Source organism: Onychostruthus taczanowskii, unplaced genomic scaffold (assembly GCF_017590055.1).
Source record: "Onychostruthus taczanowskii isolate IOZ18803 unplaced genomic scaffold, ASM1759005v1 scaffold43, whole genome shotgun sequence".
In the NCBI taxonomy this organism is placed as follows: domain Eukaryota; kingdom Metazoa; phylum Chordata; class Aves; order Passeriformes; family Passeridae; genus Onychostruthus; species Onychostruthus taczanowskii.
In genome coordinates, this window is record NW_024501792.1 from 3,985,699 (window position 1) to 4,003,376 (window position 17,678).

Below are 17,678 nucleotides of genomic sequence, written 5' to 3' on the forward strand. Positions count from 1 at the left end.
GACATTTTTCTGCAGGAAGGAATCCCTGAGTCCTGTCTAGAACTAGAAAATGTCGAAGCATTGAATAGCCTGGGTTGAAAGAGACCTTAAAATCATCTCATTCCACCCCCTGCCACATTTTCCACTAGCCCAGGTTGCTCCAAGCTCTGTCCAGCCTGGCTCTGGACACTTCCAGGGATGTGGCAGCCACACAATCAGGAGGAATTTCTCTCCAACATCCCATCTAAACTATTTTCTGTCAGTTTGAAGCCTCTCCCCCGGTCCTGTCAGTGCATGCTGTTGTAAACAGTCTCTCTGGAGATGGATACACAAAGCAGATCACAGTGAACTTCCTGCAGGTACAAAAGTTCCCATGTTATTTTAGTTCTGACATCAGGGAAATGGAAGAAAATAAAGCCAGCCTGCTAATTTTTAAGCCACATGGGTCCTCCACCAGCACAGCTGCCAAGCAGTGACACAACTTAAAGAAAGACCAAGGATTTATAAAGATAACAAAGGACAAACTCCTCCAGCATGTTTGAGAGCTGCACACTGTGGCACTTCTAAAGAAAAATCTCTTCATACCACAGGAAAAAACCAGCCCAACCCAATATAAAACATCAGACAAACTCATGCACAGCATTTGACAGCCAAGGCTGGCTCTTTTTAATTGGAGAGACAAAAAAACCCAAGTTTTAAAATACAGCCATTGAAAAGACGACGAATTAAGAAACATGTAAACACAGCAGAGGCTTAATTACAACTTGCACTGCTTGGTTTGGTACTTGCCCACTCCCCTCTGCCTGGGAGGGAGGGAATGAGCCAAGTACAGCACAGAACCACCAGCTCAGGGGACACGACTGCCCCTGGACATGCTAACAAAACACTGCTCTGGAGTACCTTGTCCTGGAGTGACCCCAGCTGCTCTCTAAGGATGCTCAGCACATCTGCTCCACCCCAGACAAACTGGGCCCAGTGCTAACAGGCTGAACGGTCCTTCAGATTCACTAAAAATGGGGATCATTTCTGAATTCTGGTTCCACACACAGGGACATGGGGGAAGGGACTAAGTAGGAAAAGCCCCCCAAATCAATGTATAGGCTCATGCACCTTTTCCAAGGAAACCCTTCAGGAGTGATGAATAGATGTTGACCAGCCATCTCCTTACAGCCAGGCAATGATCTCACACCCAGTCAGGCAGAGAAAAAACACTCCTGGAATGCAGAGACATCTCCATCCAGGGGGTTCCTTTCCTTCCACATGGCCTGCAATCCAGGGGAATAAAGGAATAAAGGCAAGAAGGGAGCTGAAGGGAAGCTTAAGAAGATTGTAAGGGCACTGCTGCGCTCAGTTCCCCTTAGAAGAACAGTTTGCTATCCCCAAGAGCTCCCAAAGGAGCCTCACTTGTCCCTAAAGGATTGTGCCTGCCTGCAGCACAGCCAGTTCCCCCCGAGGGAGGGAGGATGTCCCAAGTGACATCCAGGGTCCCTTGCCATGGCAGAGCTCCCCAGCCCTCGCCCTGGCACAGCAAGGTGATTGTTGTCTGCAGTTTGCCCCAGCCCATGGCACAGACTCCTGTGGGGGGACAAGCAGCCACATCTTCAGCGGGGCACAGCAGAACCAGGGGTGGCACAAGCATTCAGCAGAGATGAGAGCATTAGTGTCCTCTACAGAGCCAGCTCTACTACAAACCACAACCTTACACGTGGTGAGGAAAAGATAACTTACTTTGGCAAGCAGAAACACACATTTATCATTGAAATACAGTAGCTGTCATTACATAAAAAGCTCCCCTTCCCACCCCAGCCCCACTCCCTCCACCAGCACTGAACAGAACACACTTCCATTTCCCAGCTGCAAGACACCTGCTCTACACTCAGCTGCAGGACAGAGGAACTTGATTCCAGAGCCAAAAGGAAGCTGGACAAACTAGCAAGCCACAAACTCAAGGAAATCCAGACAAATCCCACTTGACAGAGCTCATATCCCAGCACTTGGTGCAGGCTGGTCTCTCCCTTGGGTAGGAGGTCTCACCACCTGCTTGGTGAAGGGCAGCTGAACAGGATGGACATCCTCCAAACTCAGTCAATCAAGTCTACTAAGCCACATCTGATTTTTAATGGAGGAGCGACTTCCTTCTGGGAATGTTCTCATGAGTCTACTTAGCTGAAGGCTAAAAGCAGCTTATTTTAGAAAAGAAAACCCACATTCAGGTTCTTAGTTCACTGCATGCTCTCAGACCTCGCTGGTGACTTCAGCTCAGGCCTCAGGAATGTGTCTCTGGAATCGGAGCTCTGCCACCCTTCCAGGTGCTGCTCGGCTCCTTCCAGCAGCCCACACAGGCCTGTTTGAGCCTCCCACAACAACTGCATCCACCTTCTGTCCCCACTAACCCTCATCCCGCAGGCACGAGGCAGCAAACCTCAGCAAACCAGACCACGCACGTGTCCCCACACTGCTGTCCATCCCCACACAAAGCCTGCTCTGTCCCCAGGACACAAACACGGGCAGGGCAGCGTGGGCAGCGTAAACCCAGCCACAGGAGAGCCCCAAGTGCTCCAGAGCTGCTCTCCACACCTCTCTGCAGCAGCACCTGGGAGCTGCACCAGAGCAGCAGCCGAGTGTGGATCTCAGGACAAGACTAGGAAGGCACAGCTCGTGGCCTGGAGCCTTCCTGGCCCCACTTGTTGCCCACCCATGAGCACTGGGACCGTCACTGCTCTGCCCACCCCATGCCACATCCTCCTGTACCCACATCTCACTCCCTCCTACCAGCCACAGCTCCTGGTGGGACACAGCGCGGCCCTGCCCGTGCTCCACGTGGCTGGCTGGCAGTCCCAGGGCTGAGTCACCTCCATCATCCAGCTGCTTGTGGCAAGGAATCCAACGCCAGCACGAAGAGGAAGAAGGGGAAGCAGCAAGGGGATGACACCACGAGATTTCCAGCAGGCCACGCCAGTCTCTGATCCCTTCTCTAGCATCCAGCTCATCACCGGGCCGTTCTCCCCAGGAAAGAATTCGGAAAGGCAAGAAAAACATCCATCCTGCACAGCCCCAAAGCACCCTCCACACGGCAGCCTGGGCCTTCACTCGCTCTCTCCTTCCCCGCAGCCCGTGCGAGGCCCTCGGGGCACAGAGGAGATCGGGAGCTCCGGACATGGCCTCCAAGCCCCCAGAGGATCGGATGGATGGCGAAGCGCCACCGCGGCACCTCCGCTCCGGCTGGCCGAGCCCTCCCGCCCCGTCCCACCCCGCCAGTCCTCCGAAGAAGGAATGAAGTCAAAACCGGGTATTTATTTCTGCGCAGTCTCTGAGCGTCTCCCGTGGGTGCCGCGGTGCTGGGGGGCTCCCGGCGCCCCCCGGCCTCACTGCCGGCCGTTGTTGTCCGCGGGCTGCCCGGGGGGCTTGGCCTCGCCGTGCGAGGACGTGCCCTCGAAGCGCTGCGACGCGATGGCAGCTTGGTGGGACATGCTCTTCCTCACGATGTCCCCTTTCCTCCACAGCACCACCTCCTGCAGGGACACAGGCAAGGCTTGTCAGGGCTCGTGAGAGCTTCTGCTGAGACCTTCTGCTGAGACCTGCTGCCCCACCCAGCCCCGCAGCCTGAACCAGGCTGGGTGTTCCACCCACAGCCAGGGCACACCTGGCAGGGCAGCCTGCCTGAAATTTGGGTAGAAAGCTCCTCCCTGAGCTCTGGGCACACAGAGGACAACCACAGCACCTCTGTCCTAGTGCCACTGGTAAGGTGAAGCACAGAAGCTCCAGCACTGAGCAGAAAATATATTCCAGGCAGACTTGGCAGACTCCTCCTCACCACCATACACATCTGACCTGCATGGACATTCTTCTAGGTCATCCTTCCATGTGATGAATCCCAAAATGGACATTCTTCTAGACTATCTTTCCACTTGCTGAATCCCAAACGTCACAGACATATTTTATGAAAAATCCTTTTGCCAGGATCTTTTCTCCTGAGAAGCTGGGAAGCTTTAGCTTCTCCATGTTTTGCTGCTTTGGAATGTGATTTGGAGAACTGCTTACCCAGCACGTGAAATTGTTTTTAGTCCATGACCAATGACAGCCACCTGTGTCGAGGCTGTGAGCAATAATAAAATCACAAGATTTTATTATTGCTCCTTTCCTTTCTTTTCTAGCTTTCTGATGGATCCTTTCTCTCTACTCTTTTTAGTATAGTTTTAGTGTAGCATTTTAATATAATCTATCATAATATAATAAATCAGCCTTCTGAAACATGGAGTCAAGATTCTCATCTCTTCCCTCATCCTGGGACCCTCGAACACAATCACACCCAAATTCCCAGTAGGCCCAGTTGGTAAAAGCATCCCAATCAACCATGCACAGGTCCAAAGAGAAGAGCAGCTCTGTTTCTCACCTGCTGTTTGAAGTAGCGCCTCTCCTCCTCATCGATCAGCACCAGGTTGAGGTAATAACGCACAGAGAACTTCTTGTTGATGTCCCTCATGGTTGGAGTCAGCTCGTAGCCAGCCAGAAAGAGCCTGATGGGAATGGACTCTCCTGGAAAGGGCACAGAGCTGTCAGCACAGACAGGATGCAGACAGAAACCAGGAGAGCAGCAGCAAAACACAAACTCACACGGCCACAACCTTTGTCACCATTTCCACAAGTGGACTAACATGAGCTAGAAGACCTCAACTCCCTCCAGAAACCAGCATGCACGATCCTCAGAAAGATCCTGCCCTTGCTGACAGCTATTCCAGCTCCACTCTAACAGCACAGGACTCTTTTGGGACCTGCATCAAGACAGCACTGCAGGAAAAAATGAGTAAGGTGACATCTTCTCTAGCAGGCGACTCTGTTGGGCAAAGAACAGTGGCACAGGAGATTGGCACAGAGCAAGAACACCACCTCTGCTCTGAGCTGCAGCAATGCCAGCTGCTGGCCCATGCCAACTGTGAATTTATAGCTGGTTCTGCCACTGCTTCATCAAAAGAATTAAGTCATTGCAACTGATTCTGTCTTAGCTGCCCCTCATCACACTGGAGAAGGAAGGGGATCAGATCAATCCCCTGCTCTGAACCCACAACAGTGGAACAGGATGCTGAGCACACAGAAGATACTGCAAGAGCCAAATTCCCACCCCAAAATCCTCCAGAAGAGCAATGCTGGGGCTTCCTGTGCCCTCTCACCTCTCACAGGTGCCCCATCCATGATCTCGTACTTGGCTATGGTGTCGTTCTCGTGGTACACGTTGGGCCCTGTGCCTGTTGTCTCCCTCTTGATGATGTCAATCTCCATGTGCTTGATCTTGATCCGCACCAGCAGGAAGTAGATCTTTCCCACAATCACATCTTTTAAATGGTACCTGGCACGAGAAGGGAGGAAACACCAGGATCAAACCCTGTGCAGCAGAGCAGGGCTGGGGCTGACGTGCAGGAACTTGCTGGGCAGGCACTTTGCTCTCATCTCCAGCAGATGGCAAATCAACCACCCCCACCAACAACCAGCCCTTCCTTTTCATCCTCTGCTCTTTTAGAAACCCACAACAACATTTAGCATGAGCAGATAAATTAAAAACATTGCTTCGGGCTGAATATCTGCAAGAAACCCCTGTATGAGCAAAGGCTCCAAACTCAGTATTTTACATCAGTTAAAACCAACCCAAATCACAGAATCATTTAGGCTGGAAAAGATCTCTGAGATCATCAAGTCCAACCTCTGACCAACCACCACTTGCAGGGAGATTTGCCAGCACCAGCTGGGAAATATGCACTAAGAGTAGTTTAAAAGAGCTCTTCCCAACTTCTTTGCTGCAGTTAATTCCCGCTTCAGTTGCATTGCCTGGAAAGGAGCAAACACTGCCTTTTGGAAACACCTGGAAGCACAAATTCTTGCTGTAACTTCTCACTCCCTATATCCAAATCCTGATTTGGATATAGGGAGTGAGAAGTTACAGCAAGAATTTCATCCTGTGCTCCAGGCTCAGTGAGCCACAGCCATTGCTTCCCATCCCCTGACCCAGAGGAACAGGGAAAGGAGAGGAACCCACAGACCAGGGAGGATCTGAGAGGTCTCCCAGCATCTCTGGAGCACATGGACATGGAATTCCTTTGAGGAAACCTCCAGCAGGTGGGTCCCCAGAGCCCCCAGCTGCTCCTGAGCCACTCACTTGGACTTGTTGTACTCGAACTCGATGTGCAGGCAGTCCTCGATGCCCACTTCCATCTTGATGGAGGAGTTGAGCTCGGGGTAGGTGCTCAGCGTGTGCACAACGATGTCCATCTCCTTGACCACGTCGTTCAGCCTGCGGCTCACGGTGGCACGGAGGAAATACCTGCAGGGACAGTCCCCTCCCGTCAGGGTCACAGCAGGGACAGGGGCTGGTGGGGCGTGGGCTGCTCTGTCCAAGCAGCCTTACTACACAGATCCATGTAAAGAGCTGAAATGGATTTGACTGCAAATCTTTTTTGTGTGATCAACTCCACAGATGCACTGAGAAAGTTCCTTTTTTCCACTGAAGCTTGGAACTTTCTCCTTGGCAAGGTGAGGTGCTCAGTTCAGCTCATGCACAGCTGAGGGAAGGGCCAGCATTTCAAGAACAGGGAATGGGGAATGTCCAAAGGGATGAAATAAGCAGGAAACCAAAGAATTGCCACAAGGAAACAGAACGACAAGGAAGTTCCTCTTCCCATGTCATTTGCTGTTACACTGCTCTTTTTTAGTCCAGGTCTGAAGAAAATAAACCCACAGCAAAAGAACCCCCAGCTCTTTATGTGTACCTGCCCCTGGAGCAGCCAACACCCCCCACTGGAAAAGGCAGAAGGGAATTTTCAGATGGAAAAGCAGAATCATCTCAGCTTCCAAACATTCATGAGCCCGGGTTACCTAAGCCCCATTTTGGGGATCCGAGGAACAGCCTCTACATGTTAAAACCACTGCCCTTTTGTAAGATTACATCAGGCTGCACAGCCACACCTCCCAGTGCAGATCTCAGACTTTTCCAACCCCCATTCTGAAGGCAGTGAAAGGATTTTGAGTCGATTGAGTGCCTTGATATGAAATATCATTTCTAACATATGAACAAGGCACAAGCGAAGCATCTGTTTGCATACAGAGCACAATTAAAGTTGACAAGACTGATTACAGCAAAAATATCCCCACTGGAGACTAAACCAAACAGTTTATTTTGATTTTTTTTGAATTATCAAATAAATTAGCAAGTATTTGATTCAAAAGGGGCTGATTTCTCTTGTCACTCAAAAGGGGAAAAACAAGTTCCATAAAGAGCCTGATGCATGCTTGTAAAGTAAAGACCTCAAAGGCAGCCTTTTACAACTCAGCCCCCAAAAATGAATTTGGAGTTCTGCACCATCAGAGTGAATATCAGCACTTACACAGAGCAGAATTGGGTCAGCCAGGGCAGGGGACTCACCTTAGCTTCACATTCTGCCCCGTGTAGGACTCGTAAGGTTTCTCCACGTGTGTGAACTCAAAGTCAAACGTTTGTGATTGAGTGAATTCCCCAGGCCGGGCCAGGTCCTTCACCAGGGACACGAACTCGTGGTGGTTCCCTCGGTCATAGTAGAGCTCTAGGAAAATGGAAATCCAGGTTAAGCTTAACCCCACGTGACACAGATTTTCAGCATCTCTCTTGTCCAGGTCACTCCTTCCTTCAACACCATTCACAGAACCTACCAGGGGAGCTGCACTTGTTCCCTGCTCCCCATCAGAGCCAGGTGCAGGTCACAACTTTCCTCCCTGAAACAGGAAGGAAAAGATCCACACAACCTCCTTTACTACAATAAATCAAGAATTTGCCTTGAGGAGGCACGAGTCGCCTATTATCAATATTAAATTTGGTTTGTATCTCATGCAAACCCTTCCAATAATCTTCTGCACTGTATTCCAGGTCAAAGGTATTGCCACAGTGAGGAAAAACCACCACTGCTTGTCTGGAATAGAGAGTGACAGAGCAAAACTGAGGGGACACAACAATTCCAACTGCTCCTGCTTATCCTTGGGCAGCAAAGAGCTTGAGTGGCCTTGAGCTGCAGCAGGGAATAAATGACAATGTTGATCCTGCTGCACAACCACCCAGTGTGTGGGGAGGCAGCTGAATCCACTGCTACTCCAGCCCATGGATAACACATTAATGGCCATGTGAGCACGGTGAGGGGAGAACTCTCACCTCTGGAAGCACTGCTCAAACCAGCTCAAGTGACCAGCATTGCCTCACTTTTCCCCACATCCCTCCCACATCAGCGGGAAACTACAGGTTTCCTCATTTAATGAAAGCAATCCTCCACACCTCCACTGAGTTTTCAGCCTCAAGACAAAGCAACAAAACCCTTCAATCTCTGCAATTTGCATGAACAGTTTGGGATTACCCAAACCCATCAATGAAATCTGCCCTTCCCAGCCCTGCGTGTGAGCCTGTGCCTACAGGACACCCACACAGTCCTTCTGCAAGGCAAAGCCTTTCTGCTTAGATGAGGAAACAAAAACCTAAGTCATCACACAATCACACTCACACAAGCTCAGTGTCAGCACTAAACTGTGCAGAGGAGGCACAGAGGTGCTCAGGAACTGCAGTTCAGCCCTCCTTGAGATGCACAATGAGATTTCAGCTTTTAAGTGATGCCTGTTCCTCACAGCCCTTTGCTCACCTTATCTCTCTAATGGAAATTTTGGCACTAGAGCTCCCCTCACTTACGCACAACAGCAAATGTCACCGAGCCCTTTAGGCTGGGCAGGTGACATAAATAACCAAGACTCTCTCTGTGCACTGAATTTGTGTGTCCACTGAGAGGAAAATGCTCGCTGATGTGACGGGGAGAAGCCAGGTGCCAACAGAAAAAGAGGAACCAGCCACAGAAATAGAGAAATCAGCCCAGACCATCGTGATACACAATGCAGAAGGCACAAATCAAAAAAGCAAGGAGAGGCAGATGTCAGTGCACTGAGTTCTCTGCTACCTCAGAAGGTCATGTTTGGCACCCTGAAGCCTTTAGCAGAGTGATGTTTCCCATACTCCAGCCTGTCAAACAGGTATAAGCTGTAATTTCAGGTTTTCAGAGCTATAAGGTTTCCAGACTGAGAAAATAACCTGCCAACATTTCAGTGGTTTGCTCAGGCCACAGCCACCAGAGGTGAAACCATCTGGAATGGTTTCTGTGCTCACCTGGGAGCAGGCAGGACTCAGCACTCACAGTCTGGCTTCTGGTACCTGCTCTGGAGCATCTTCCCTGCAAAACATCCCTCCTTCACACCCCAGTCCCCCTGTCTGTTAAACTGCCTGACCTCCAGGCTGACCTGGCAGCAGCAAGAAGTCAGAATACAAGATGGAAAGCATTGAGAAGTGCAATCAGTGGTACAAACTTCAGTGATTTATCACAAAGGCCTGAGGGGCATAAGGACTGACATGCAGCCACAGCAGCTCTAACACACCCTGCTTGGGCAATAATGTGCAGACAAAGCAGTAATTCCATGCAGGCATGGCTCAAAAGTCTTCCAAAACAGGGAATGAGTTGCAGGCAAGGCAGCACAGCAGAGACAGTGGAGCAGGAAACAAAGTCCATGCTTGATTTCCACTGGGAACCGTATCAATAGGAGCTCATAACCTGGCTCTGGTGAACAGCCTCACCTACACTCCATCATTCACACATTCCCTTCCTCTCCAAAAACCAGTCAGGCACAAGCAAAGCCAATAAAACTCAAACAGCAGCATGGGGTTGGGTGGGAAATCTCCTGCTCATTTCCCTCACCACACAATTTGCAATGCAAAGGCTGCAGGCCCCTGGCTCCAGCAGTGATTTTGAGGTTTCGAGCCAAGCACAGAGAGCCGCAGATGCGAGGCCTCGCACGCAGCCACGGGAAGGAACATCCTGAACTTATTTTGGCTTGTGGGGCTCCAGGCATGTCCGTGGAGCAGGGACAGCTCCGCTCCGATGGAGGAGTGGGTGTGGCAGCTGCCTTTCCCCTTCGAAAGCAGGAAACATTAAACCTGAATTGGTTACACGCACAGATAACCACAAGTTTTGAACAACTTGAAGTCACCCGACCAACCGTGCAGGGGTGCGTGGAGCAGAAGGTGGGATCAGCCAGGGTGAGCCTGCATGCCCCAGGAAAGGTGATCCACCCAGGTAAAAGGGACATAAGGACAAAACCCACCCCATCAGCACCCTCAGCATCCCTAAGAGGATCAGCAGGCACACGAGGGAAGCAGGCAGGAAGCTCCCGGAGCAGAAACACCAGCCTGGGGAGCAGGGCCTGGCAGCTGGCGTTGGCAGCAGGTCTGGGCTGACCTGCAGCTGCAGGACGGAACCAAAGCGCGCCCGGCTCGGAGCTGAAACCGGTGACCGAGCAGAAGCGAGAAATTAGGACAGGAGAACAATGACCTGGAAAAGGACTGGAATGCCCTTCCTCCTGCCAGGGCTCAAGCCTGGAGAACAGGCCAGGCTGCCCAGCTCGGAGGGCGGAATAATGTCCAGCAGCCATGGGAATGCTGCGTGCAGCCAGGCATCACTCGGGAGCGAGTGGAACCTGCTCAACACCAGTGGGACCCCAGTGCCATGGGGCACAGCAACACCCCCAGCACCAGTGAGATCCCAGTGCCATGGGGCACAGCAACACCCCAGCACCAGTGAGATCCCAGTGCCATGGGGCACAGCAACACCCCAGCACCAATGAGATCCCAGTGCCATGGGGCACAGCAACACCCCCAGCACCAGTGAGATCCCAGTGCCATGGGGCACAGCAACACCCCCAGCACCAGTGAGATCCCAGTGCCATGGGGCACAGCAACACCCCCAGCACCAGTGAGATCCCAGTGCCATGGGGCACAGCAACACCCCAGCACCAGTGAGATCCCAGTGCCATGGGGCACAGCAACACCCCAGCACCAGTGAGATCCCAGTGCCATGGCATACAGCAACACCCCAGCACCAGTGAGATCCCAGTGCCATGGGGCACAGCAACAGCACCAGTGAGATCCCAGTGCCATGGGGCACAGCAACACCCCAGCACCAGTGAGATCCCAGTGCCATGGGGCACAGCAACACCCCCAGCACCAGTGAGATCCCAGTGCCATGGGGCAGAGCAACACCCCCAGCACCAGTGAGATCCCAGTGCCATGGGGCACAGCAACACCCCAGCACCAGTGAGATCCCAGTGCCATGGGGCACAGCAACACCCTCAGTACCAGTGGGACCCCAGTGCCATGGCGGACAGCAATGCCCCCACACCCCCGGTACCAGTGGATCCCAGTGCCATGGGGCACAGCAATGCCCTCAGACAGCCAGTACCAGTGGGATCCCAGTGCCATGGGGCACAGCAATGCCCCCAGACCCCCGGTACCAGTGGGTTACCATGGGATGCAGTGATGCTCCCTGGACTCTCAGCACCAGCAATGCTCTCTGGATCCCCGGCATCAGCAGGGATCTCAGTATCATGGGGCTCAGCAATGCTCCCCAGATCCTTGGCACCTGCGGGATGCACTGATCCTCCCCGGACCCCCGGCACCAGCGGGATCCCGGCACCCACGAGGGGCACCGGGAAGGGACAGCGGGCCCGCAGGCCGCCCCGCTCACCGATCTGCCCGATGAACTCCACTTTGATGCCCTGGTGCTCCAGCCGCTTGTTGGGGTTCTTGAGGGTGAGGACCACCCGCCCCGACACGGTCTCGCCGTCGTAGAAGAGGAAGTATTTCTCCTTCTTGCCTTCCTCCGTCTTGTGCTCCACCCGCCGCCGGCTCTCGGCGTCGCTCAGCACCAGCTCCAGCTCCGGGCTCTGCCCGAACCCGAAGAAGCTCATGGTCCCGGGATGCGGCGCGGGGCAGCGCGGGCGGACCCCGCGGCCCCGCTGGCGGATCGCGGCCGGGGCGGGGCTGCGCGGGGCGGGGTGTTAGGATCGGGGCCGGGACCGGGGTGTTAGGATCGGGGCCGGGACCGGGACCGATTTGCCGACCTCTTTTCCTGTGTTGGTGGCTGTGTCTCTCGGTCTCTCTGTTTCCCGGTCCCGCTCTCTGTGCCACTCTCGCTGTCTCTGGCCCCGCCCTGGTCTCTGTCCCGGTCTCTGTCTCTCTCTGTCTCGGTATCGGTCTCTGTCCCCCTCCCGGTCCCGCCTCGGTCCGGGTCTCTGTCCCGGTCCCAGTCTTGGTGTCAGTCTGTGTCCCGGTCTGTCTGTCCCGGTGCCGGTCTCTGTCTCTCTCCGCTCTCTATCCCGGTACCGGTGTCAGTCGCGGTCCCGGTCCCCCTGTCCCGGTCACCGGGGTGCGGTGACCCCAGGCGTTGGGAGGCTCCTGGCGCTGTCACCCGCTGCCCTTGGCGCGCCCGTGTCCCGCCAGATTTGGGCAGCCCGTGTTTATTTTGGAGCCTTTTTTTGGGGTGAAACGCGTGATTCGGAGAAATCCACCCTGGCGCTTATAAACACTTTTCATTTCTCTCAGTGTGGGTGGACACGGTGTGGGATCTGGATTTCACGGAGACCGAGCCTCTGGATGCCTGGATAGCGGAGGAGATCGCGGCCGATGGGCTCGACACCTTCACCGGCCTGTACCGCGCTCTGGCGCCCTTCGCTGCCGGGGACCAGGGGAGCCGAGAGGTGACATCGCCTGAGCACAGCCAGCCACTCTCACCTTCTCTTTTTCACATCTGCCTTGCCTTGAAATTCACAATATATTCAAAAACTGCTCAAACAATTCTTGCTCTGTGTGCTGGAATGCTTCCAAAGGAGGCTATTCCCAAATTTTAATAATAGGACTTAGCATAATATTAAGTATATATAGTTTCATTATAGTTGTTATAAAGTTATTATATTATAGTTATATTATATATCTATAATATAACTATATATTTTATATATATACACATATTCTATGTAATATTATAGTTGTATTTTTTATATTATAGTTATTATGAAGCTATTAAGAATCAATATAATTTAGCAATTATTAATTTAATTATATTAATTAATAACACCTAATTAAATTAATATATTAAATAATAAAATAATATATTAATTAATAACACCTATTATAAATATTAAAATTGTTATACTTATTATATTACAATATAATTATTATACTTATTAAAACACTTTTTAAAGCATATAATACATAGGCAGTTGGTCATGGTGGCACCTGTTAAAAACTGAATAATGGCTGGTTTGGGACATCCATGTTATTGTGGGATTATTGACTGTTATTGTGGGATTCCTGACTGTTCCTGTTTTGCCTCAGAATGTCTGGACCTTGTTTGCTGAGAACAGCCTGTCCCACCAGGCCCTGGTGGCCGTGCTGCATCACTTCGTGCACGTGGGCCAGCACAAAAGAGCCAACAGGCAGCAGAGGGTGTTTGCTCTGCACTCGGCTGGGCTCTACCTGCTGCTGCTGGAGATCCCAGGTGAGCCTTGGGATGTGCCTCTTCGTGCCTGGGGACAGCACAGGCCAGGCAGGGTCGGGTTTGTAACAATTCCAGGTGGAACAAGTGGTGCTGTTGGGTTGGTGGCCCTGAAATCCTCAGGGGCTGAGCTGAGTGTGGCGTGAGTGCTGAGCGGTGTCACGGGCTGGTGGCAGCCTGGCCTCGGGTCACAGAGGGGTTTGGTGGCCTTAGTGCGGGTCTGTGTCCTGTGACAAGGTGACAGAGCAGCCTGCACAGAGCTGGAACCACACAGGTCCCTGTGCTTTGACAGTCAAGGCAGGAGCTTATTCCTGCTCTGTAACTGGGGAGCATTTCACTGTGCAGCACATTTGGATGGGTTTGTGTGGAAACCCAGGGCACTGGGAATATTTCTCTGTCTGCTCTGGGGTGCCCTGACCCCCAGGGCAGCACTGACTTTGACCCTCATTCATGGAGAAAGTTTCCTAGACTTCAAGATAGACTGGAATCCACAAAAGTGAGAAATAGATATAGAGAGTGGTGTAGTTGTACACTTGGTGAGAAATTGAGGTTTGGGATTTTTAGTATTTTATGGATGGAAGCAGGATGGAGAGCACAGGGTGTTGTCCTAGGTTTCTTCTTCATGCTTCTTCCTTCTTCTCCATGGGTTTGGGTGGCATTTGGTAATTGGGCAGAAAAATCCACATTGCAGCTCTGTGGGATCAGTTATTGGGTTAAAAGGGAAAATAATCTAGGTGTCAGTTCTTAATTGGATAGTTTAGTCTTAAAAGACCTTGGAACAAGAGATTTTTGGCCATTTTGTGCCTTCTAAAGAAAGGCTGCAGAACTCACAGTAGTGAGACTGTTTCACTGATAAGAAATAATAAACACCCGAGTCTGAACATGAAATATCATCACAAGTGCCTTCAACCCGGACCCAGAGAAATTGACAACTGGTACCCCCACAGGTTTGTTTGTGCAAACGAAAATAAGGTTTTAGAATAACCAGCAGCTGAGTGTTTCCTGCAGGTTAGTTTACAGCTGGATCCCTTTGTGTTCCAGCACGCCCTGAGGTTTTGCTGATCTCCATGGTGCAGCTGGAAGGATCATTCAGCTGGTGATCCTGCTGGAATGTGTCACTGCTCTGATGCATCAGCCTGGTGCACTTAAGCCAGCTCTTTTCTCTTGAGCTTTCTTAGGCTCTGGGACACCTGTGAACACCTGAGTCTGAACATGAACTATCATCACAAGTGCCTTCAACCCGGACCCAGAGAAATTGACAACTGGTACCCCCACAGGTTTGTTTGTGCAAACGAAAATAAGGTTTTAGAATAACCAGCAGCTGAGTGTTTCCTGCAGGTTAGTTTACAGCTGGATCCCTTTGTGTTCCAGCACGCCCTGAGGTTTTGCTGATCTCCATGGTGCAGCTGGAAGGATCATTCAGCTGGTGATCCTGCTGGAATGTGTCACTGCTCTGATGCATCAGCCTGGTGCACTTCAGCCAGCTCTTTACTCTTCTCTTGAACTTTCTTAGGCTCTGGGACACCTGTAGGGAGATCATAGAACCACAAACTGATTTGGGCTGGGAGGGATCTTAAAGCTCATCTCATTCCATGGGCAGGGACACTTTCCACTTGAGCAGGTTGCTCCAGCCTGGCATTGAACACTTCCAGGAGTGGGACATGATGCCCAGGTGGTTTGATGTTCTTTGTATCTTGTCTGGAAGGGGACTGATGTTTGTCTTTCCTGGGCAGGCAGCATAGCCAACCAGGTGTTCCACCAAGTGATGTTTGATAAATGCCTTCACACCCTGACAAAATGCTGGCCTCAAGAGATGAAGAAAAGGAAGAAGGCACACGCTCAAAGCTCTCAGCCCCATGCCAGAAGGAACAGGAAGAAAGGGAAACTGTGCAGTAATGACATGTCCAGTGTAAGATTATTTGTGCAATTTCTTCAGATACAAACCCCTAGTAATAAGCAAATTGTTGGCAAGCTGTTTCTCTTTTCTGCCAATATAGATAGAAGAGATGTTGGAAGAGGAGAAGGAAGAGGATGATGAGAATGTTTACTTCTCAACAGAAGATCTTCTGCAAATCCGCAATGCCATCTTCCTCCTTTTAAAAAACTTCCTGAGGCTTCTGCCCAAGTTCTCCCTAAAAGAAAAGCCTCAGTGCATGCAGAACTGTGTGCAGGTAAGAAAGATCCAGCTTGGTGAGCCTTATGTCCCCTAACACAGATTTTTGGGGATGCAGAGCACTCCACATGGAGGAGGAGGCAGCCCTGCCTTCCATCACCTGGTCCCTGGGGGGAGCTGGGGAGATGTGAGAGCAGGGTGCCTGCTCTGTCTGCCTCTCATGCTGAACACTTGAAGTGTTTTATTCATGGAATCAGAAGAGTTTGGGTTGGAAGGGACCTTAAATCTCATCTTGTTCCACCCCCTTCTACGGCCAGGGACACCTTCCACTGTCCCAGGCTGCTCCAAGCCCTGTCCAACCTGGCCTTGGGCACTTCCAGGGATGCAGGGGCAGCCACCACTTGTTCCTGGGGAGAGATTCTGTGCTTTGGGCTCTGCTTTTGTTCTGCTTCAAGGGAGGTGTTTGAAAGTTAAACCCAGTGGTGTGACCCCAGACATCCAGAGCCCTGCACGCCCTCCCCTCAGGGGACTGAGCTCAGCTTGGCTCTCTTCCCTTGCAGGTCTTTGTTGAGATGACCAGCTTTGAGCCAGTGCTCCACGAGTTCAACTTTTCATCAGCCATGTGAGCAAATCGTTCTTGATAATTCTTAGTGTTTTTATGATGGTTTGAACAAGTAAAGCCCTCAGTGCTTGTGTTGTTGTCCTGTTTATATAAAAAGGAAAGTGACAAATTCACTTATGAAGGTAATTGGAATGTGTACCATATGCTAACAGCAAACAGCATGTTGTGAATATTGAATGTTTTGCAGTCAAAGAGCTCTTTTAATAGTCACATTTACTCTGATGAGAGGTGAAGACATATCTTTGCTTTCTTTCCTTAGGGATGTTAATAAAGCCAAGTACATTCCTGAGCTGGCCTATTACGGACTTCACTTACTGTGCTCCCCTCTCCATGGAACAGAAGATAAGGTAAAAGTTAAACAGAATCTTTAACATCCTCACAGCAGCATGGAAAAGGAGCGGTTGCTTCTTTCCTTCTTGGCACGTCATTTTTGCTTGGATGGTTTTTACTTTTCAGTTTCCCTCTTTGTGCCATCTTTGCTGGGTCAGAGGAAAGATGATTTTTTTCCACCCAGTCCCTATTTGTTGCTGCACTCGTGTGCAGTGAATTCCATGCTCTGCTGACTCTTATGGCAAATGAATTGAAAACAAAGATCTGCAGTGGCATTGGGTCTCTGAACCTTAAAGAAGAGAGTTCCAGGTGGCTGCCTTTGCCTGGAATGTTGTGATTCCCTGCTAGATGGAGCTGCAGCACCGCCTGGCAGCGTGTGAGGGGCTGGGCTGTGCAGTGCTCTGTGTGCTCAGTGAGGCTGAGCAGGGCTGGTTCTTGTTCAGAGAACACTCTGGGATCGTGGAGCAGCCAGTTCTGCCAGAAACTCCCATCTGTGTTTGTTTAAATTGGCAAGCAGAGCAGGGCATCTCCCACTCACCTGAGTGCTGCTGCTCTGCATGGGGCTGCTGAAGGTTGGGTGTGCCCAGGCTGTGTCTGGGAGTCTGTGTGACCCCCTGGGCTGGTTCTGAGCCTGCAGGCTGGGAATCAGCAGCTGTCTAGTCAGGAAAGCCTGGAGTACACACCAGCCTGGTTATTCCTGAGTGCCAGCCCAGCTCTAGCAGCCTGTGTGTTTCTCCCTCTCTGATTTCTCAGTGCAGCATGAGCTTTTTCAGTGTCCCCACCGTATTTGTGGTGACAGCAAGGTGTAGTCACTCCCCTTCCCAGACCTGCCTCATCTTCCCTGCCTCTCCTGCTTGCTCAGGGAATGTCAGGGTCATGAGGCAAGCTCTGGTCCCAAAAACATGGCAAGGGAGGCAACTCCACGAGTTCAAGTACAAAACACGTGTTTAGCTTAAGAAATCTCCTATGCAAATCCCAGTGAGTTTCCTCAAACTCCAAATGCTTCTGGCAAAAAAAAAAAAAAAGTCTGTAGGGGACTTTGGATGGGAGACTTTGCCCTGTTTGGAGGGCAGCTGTTAATGCTTTCAGAAAGCCCTTCTGAGACCTTGCTGAGCATGAGAACATCACAGCCAGGAAACGCGTCGTGTGTATTTAGAAAGCGTAACTCCTAGCACAGAAATTCCAAGAGGACGCTTTCACATGTGCTGCTGTTTGGTTCTAAGCTTGATTCAGAATTATTTCATGACCCTGGAGTGCC

General features: G+C 51.3%; 2 protein-coding genes across 5 annotated transcripts in view; one reads left to right on the forward strand and one right to left on the reverse strand.

The window, feature by feature from the left end:
* Positions 1-616: 616 nt before the first annotated feature.
* VPS26B (VPS26, retromer complex component B) lies at positions 617-11,849 on the reverse strand. Of its 2 annotated transcripts, XR_005953351.1 has the most exons (7): positions 11,547-11,849; positions 7,391-7,547; positions 6,128-6,292; positions 5,148-5,323; positions 4,373-4,515; positions 2,752-3,491; positions 617-1,244 (listed from the first exon to the last, which is right to left on the reverse strand). XR_005953351.1 is itself a non-coding variant. In XM_041413783.1 (6 exons), the coding sequence occupies exons 1-6, from the start codon at positions 11,767-11,769 to the stop codon at positions 3,345-3,347; spliced, it is 1,011 nt and encodes a 336-aa protein (XP_041269717.1). In that variant the 5' UTR covers positions 11,770-11,849; the 3' UTR covers positions 617-3,344. The 2 variants fall into 2 exon arrangements, 1 of the variants encoding a protein (XP_041269717.1); XM_041413783.1 differs by having other exon boundaries at positions 617-3,491.
* A 557-nt stretch (positions 11,850-12,406) lies between these two features.
* The window catches only part of NCAPD3 (non-SMC condensin II complex subunit D3), a 33,437-nt gene continuing 28,165 nt past the window's right edge, over positions 12,407-17,678 (forward strand). For 2 of the 3 annotated variants that reach the window (XM_041413868.1, XM_041413869.1), the window contains exons 1-6: positions 12,407-12,558; positions 13,196-13,358; positions 15,089-15,264; positions 15,353-15,526; positions 16,029-16,090; positions 16,350-16,437. In XM_041413868.1, the coding sequence (XP_041269802.1) occupies positions 15,121-15,264; positions 15,353-15,526; positions 16,029-16,090; positions 16,350-16,437 (468 nt within the window). In that variant the 5' untranslated portion in view covers positions 12,407-12,558; positions 13,196-13,358; positions 15,089-15,120. Of the gene's footprint in view, positions 12,559-13,195; positions 13,359-15,088; positions 15,265-15,352; positions 15,527-16,028; positions 16,091-16,349; positions 16,438-17,678 lie in introns of those variants that run through there. The other variant, XM_041413867.1, reaches the window with a different exon arrangement.

Excerpts from the sequence above, each read along its gene's own strand:
- VPS26B (XM_041413783.1), bottom strand. The coding sequence starts at position 11,769 with ATGAGCTTCTTCGGGTTCGGGCAGAGCCCGGAGCTGGAGCTGGTGCTG. Across the intron at positions 5,324-6,127 it reads TTCGAGTACAACAAGTCCAA|GTACCATTTAAAAGATGTGA; the intron begins GTGAGTGGCTCA and ends TTCTCGTGCCAG. Across the intron at positions 3,492-4,372 it reads GGCGCTACTTCAAACAGCAG|GAGGTGGTGCTGTGGAGGAA; the intron begins GTGAGAAACAGA and ends GTGTCCCTGCAG.